Source organism: Scylla paramamosain, chromosome 26, assembly GCF_035594125.1.
Source record: "Scylla paramamosain isolate STU-SP2022 chromosome 26, ASM3559412v1, whole genome shotgun sequence".
In the NCBI taxonomy this organism is placed as follows: Eukaryota; Metazoa; Arthropoda; class Malacostraca; order Decapoda; family Portunidae; genus Scylla; species Scylla paramamosain.
Genome location: NC_087176.1, coordinates 15341218 through 15346590, shown reverse-complemented (window position 1 = coordinate 15346590; position 5373 = coordinate 15341218). Strand labels below are relative to the sequence as shown.

General features: G+C 45.9%; 1 protein-coding gene across 1 annotated transcript in view; it reads right to left on the bottom strand.

Moving 5' to 3' along the window:
- LOC135113843 (uncharacterized) overlaps positions 1–3811 on the bottom strand; it is a 4815-nt gene extending 1004 nt beyond the window's left edge. The window contains exon 1 of the mRNA XM_064029462.1: positions 1–3811. This exon is cut by the window's left edge and continues 383 nt beyond it. Within this exon, the coding sequence (XP_063885532.1) occupies positions 1–3811 (3811 nt within the window).
- Positions 3812–5373: the final 1562 nt, after the last annotated feature.

Genomic DNA, 5373 nt, shown 5'->3' with positions numbered 1-5373 from the left:
TTTTTGTTATGAAGTTGGCACTTCCCACATGATCTATACAGTCATCAACTCTAGGGATAGGGTAAGCATCAGGTTTTGTCACCATGTTAACCTTCCTATAGTCCGTACAGAAACGGAAACTCTCTTGACCGGGCTTGGGCACCAGTACACATGGCGAGCTCCATGGGCTCTCACTGGGCTCAATCAAGTCGTGTTCCAGCATATACTCTACTTCTTTTCTCATGATCTCTCTTTTCTGCGGGTTAACTCTGTAGGGATGCTGTTTGATGGGTTCAGCCTCCCCAACATCCACATCGTGCACCACCACATTAGTTTTTCTAGGTGCATCAGGGAACAAAGAACTGAACCTTTCAATTATCTCCCTAATCCTCTCCCTCTTCTCCAGCTCCATGTGCCACAGTTTATCATTTAAATTCCCTAACACAGCTGAGTTCTCTAGCACCATCCCTTCACACCTGCTCAATTTCACTTCAGACCACTTCTCCTCCGCCTCAGTGGTTACATTTACAACACTCACAGCTCTTACTCCTTCTGCTACATCATCTCCATTTTCTCTGTCCCTTTCGTGAAATGGCTTCAGCATGTTTACATGACACAACTGGTTCTTTTTCTTCCTCCCTGGAGTTTTTACAATGTAATTTACATCACTCATTTTTCTCTCAATCTCCCAAGGCCCGCTGAACCTGGCTTTGAAAGGATCACCCTGCAATGGGAAAAGAACCAAGACTTTGTCCCCAGGCTGGAAAGATCTGGCCCTCGCCTTCTTGTCATACCAGCCTTTCATTTCACTCTGACTATTTTTCAGATTTTCCCGAGCAATTTCCCTAGCTCTCATCAATCTGTCCTTGAAATCAGATACATATTTCACCACAGTATGAGGCTCCTCTACTCCTAACCATTTTTCTTTCACCATCCTTAAAGGACCGTTCACCTCATGGCCATACACTAACTCAAATGGGCTGAAACCAGTTGACTCCTGCACACTGTCCCTTAACGCGAATAAGGCTAGTGGCAATGCCTCATCCCACTGAACACTCATCTCCTCACAATACATCCTGAGAGTGTTTTTGAGAGTTTGGTGAAATCTTTCTACACAACCCTGAGACTGAGGGTGATAAGCACTCGACAGTCTCTGTTCAATCTTCAGACCCCTTAGGATTTCCTTGAATGCACGAGAAGTGAAATTACTTCCCTGGTCTGACTGCAACACCTTAGGAATTCCCACCCAGGAGAAAAATTTCACCAGTTCCCTCACAATGTTTTTAGAGTTTATACTCCTGAGGGGAATGGCCTCAGGAAACCTGGATGACATACACATAATAGTCAGCAAGTACTGGTTCCCCCTCCGGGTCCTTGGTAAAGGACCTACACAGTCTATCACCACCTTACTGAATGGTTCCTCGATCACAGGTATAGGATGAAGGGGGGCAGGGCGAATCACCTGGTTCGGCTTGCCCACCTTCTGACACAAACCACAAGTTTTACAAAACTCTTTCACATCACCCCTCACTCTAGGCCAGTAAAAATGACACAGGATCTTTCCTAGGGTTTTTCTGACCCCCAGGTATCCTGCCAGATTACCTTCGTGTGCCATCTCCAAAATTTTCTTCCTATACACCCATGGCACCACAATCTGCCTTTTCACCATCCAGTGATCGGAGGTTGGGGCTGTCAGGGGCCTCCAACTTCTCATTAATACCCCGTTATTCACGTAGTAGCCCACGTACTCATTGTCAAGCTCACCCAGCCTGTTAGCCTCATTCCAAGCAGACTTCAAGCTTTCATCACTCTCCTGAGCTTTTATCAACTCGTTCTTTTCTACCAGAAAATCAAGGTTGGGCTCCACCTGACCTACAACCGATTCACCACTTGCGCACTCCGGGTTAGTTCCTTTTTCATCAGGTTCCTCAAACAGAACGCCCAGGCCTTCGTCCTCTTGCGTTGCTCCCTCGGTGTCCATGCGTTCCTTCCGGGCCATCGCTCGGGTCACTGCACAGACTGGGAACAATTCGGGCACCTCTGCTTCCCCATCTGTTGAGTGAGGGACTGCTGCTGGAGTGGTGGTTTCCGTCATCCCTATCAGAGGGTTGTCTACCATCTGAAGTTTAGGGATAACTCGACCTCCAGCCAGGTCGTTCCCAACCAGCATATCCACTCCATCTACGGGCAGTGCCTCCTTCACTCCCACCGTCACCTCTCCAGTGACGTATCCACAGTCCAGCCAAACTTTGTGCAGGGGAATACTGAACTTGCCTCCTGCACCCTTGCATGAGACCTCTCTGCCAGTGCTGGTCTCCTCATTCCATGGGAGTACACTACTTAAGATGAGACTCTGGTTAGCTCCCGTATCCCGAAGGATTCTGATCACCTTCTCTGGACTTCCCTCCACTTTCACTGTGCCCTTACTGGTGAAGTGCTCAAAGCCCTCATCTTTCGGCGGCTCCTCTTGTATCTCTGCATTCATATTCTCCACATACTTTATCAGGTCTCTTTGGGCGGCAACTGCTCCCACTGGCTTCGGCCGTCCCTTCGGACACTGGTACTTCCTATGCCCACTACTTCCACATCCAAGGCACTTAACTGCACCTTCATCCCCACTACCCTTCTGGTAATAGGTAGTGCTCCTGGGCCTACTCCCATAGGGCGCAGACCTCATGTTGTGGTCGGCTGGCGGGGGCATGGTGTAAGTGTGAGGAAAACTATAGTTGTTAGGGCGGGGTTGGTTTGATCTGTGGTCTGATGTTGAGCTCATCTGACTGTCATTCTTATATCTCTGATGACCATCATTTCTGCTGGAGAATGGCTTTCTCCCTTCATGGTGTTCATCTCCGTTCAGCCCACGGACCGCACAGTACTTGTCAGCTCTGCGTCCGGCTTCCATCACGTCTTTCACGTCGTGTGATGCGAGCTCACATCTTACACTGAGGGGCATTTGCCTCATAAATTGTTCCATCTGTATAACTCCTTTTACCTCTTCAAGTGTAGTGGCTTCCTCGGCCTTCAGCCACCGGTCCAGTTTAAGGATAACCTCTCGAGCCATCCCGAGATAAGTATCACCTGGGCGTTTTGTTGTCCTGCGGAACCTTTCCCGGTACACATCCGGACATAGAAGGGTTGATCCCAACACCGCTTCCTTTACCACTTCATAATCACGCGCCTCTTGCTCACTCAAATTCACATATACCGCTCGGGCCCTTCCCTCAAATTTAGACTGGACTATTATTGCCCAATCATTTTCATCCCTTCCCATCATCTTTGCAGCTTTTTCAAATTGAAAAAAAAAGTTTTCTTCCTCCCCTTCCACAAAGTTAGGCATACTGATGGCCCTTTTCTCTAAATCCCCGTTGCCTTGAGCACCATTTCCTGCCCTGGTCCCGTTCACTTTATTTTTACTTTCTGCTCTAATTTTTTCTATCTCAATCTCCTTTTGCATCTGTATCTGCTCCTTCTTTAACTCCATCTCTTGCTGTTTCTGTTCCCTCTGCATCTGTATTTGAAGTTTCATTAACTCAAATTTTTCACTACTAGAAAGGCCATCTGTTCCACCAAAAGCACCCAGGTTTATCTCACTGACCTCAGCACCTTCCTTTACACTCTCCCCATCATTATCCTCACTTTCACCACCATCATTTTCAAACCAGCTCCTCTCCACAAGAGCATTTTTCAACTCCGCCTGCATTTCCTCCTTTTTCTTGGATTTCAACTCCACTTGAAACCTCTCAGCCACTGAACACAATTCCTCCTTGGTTAGTGTGTACAGATCATGCACACTTCTCGACAGAAGGAACATCTCAACACGTCTAGCGGCCATGATTACAATCACTACACTCCACAAAATATTCACAAAATATTCCTCCAAATATTCACCACAATAAATGCACAGTTTTAAAGAAATATTTCACACAGGTAAATTCCTCCCAACAACAATCACCATGTAACACTCGTTACACCACACAAATGTTCAAAAATCCCGGACGGGCCCCCATATTCTGTCACGATCGCCTACTTACCTGCGATCGTACGATCCCGGTTATCTCTCCAAGAAAGTGGACGTTACACTGATCCCGGAAAGTTTTAAAGGTCTGGATTTTTTAAAGGCTTCGAGTGCCTACCCGACCTATCCGAAATCGTCAGAATTATCTCTTACTCCACCTTTACCTTGACTCAGCACACCTAGAATCACCTCCAATACCAGATTGTTGTTGGGGGAGTAGAAAACACGATTATTCTATGTTACAAGCACATATATTAACACTAATAACAATTCACAAACAACATGAGGCAGCACACGCTACCACATGACGCTCTCGTCACTTCCCACGTCACCAGAACCCGTCTACACCTCCACCAGTCACAGAAACATTTCCCCTTAACCGCAGGAATTTACCCGGACGCCATTACCGCGTCCCCAGACAACAATTCCCGTATTTCACCTCCTCAAGCCCCACAAAAGATTACCATTATCACCAAAGATCACCCATAACACCACAATCTCGTCCCCAAAATCACCAATACACCACAACACCAACTTCCAAGGTCAACACCACAACCTCCACTCACAAAATGGCTGCCAGTTTGACCCATGACCCCTCCCAACAGCGTCACCGGCACAACTCAACAACCAAACTTCAGCGAACAAGAGCTCCTGGTACCACAAAAGACTCACTAACCTGATCCTGGATATCAAGGTCACACCGCTACACCACTAATACCTCCACAAACTCACTCCATCACCAATCCACACCAAGATCCCTCCCTGAGAGACGCCTTCCCTCCACCTTTCCTCACGACCTAAGGCGCTCTGATTTTTCCCCTCCTTGGAATGTGTTGTTGCCCACTCAAGCTCCCCTCGTTTTCAACGTATTTCACCTCAATTGTACTTCCTTCCTTATACATACAAAGACATAGAGAACTTAAATTATGAAGAGGATAATACTACATGATATAAAATGGGTAAATAAGCCTTACACTACTTATAACAATAATAAGGATAATGTCCGAATGGCAGGTAACCGGAACACGGGGACACTAAGAAAACGTGATCCCATTCAAGGTAAACTCGGCCAATAACATGACAATAAATATATATATATATATATATATATATATATATATATATATATATATATATATATATATATATATATATATATATATATATATATATATATATATATATATACCCTTTAGGAGATTAACATATCACGCAGGGAAGCCACAGAACGCTTGACTTCTGATCTTTCTAAAATTTCTGATTGGGGCAGAGCAAACCTGGTATTGTTCAATGCCTCAAAAACTCAATTCCTCCATCTATCAGCTCGACACAACCTTCCATACAACTATCCCCTCTTCTTCAATGACACTCAACTGCCC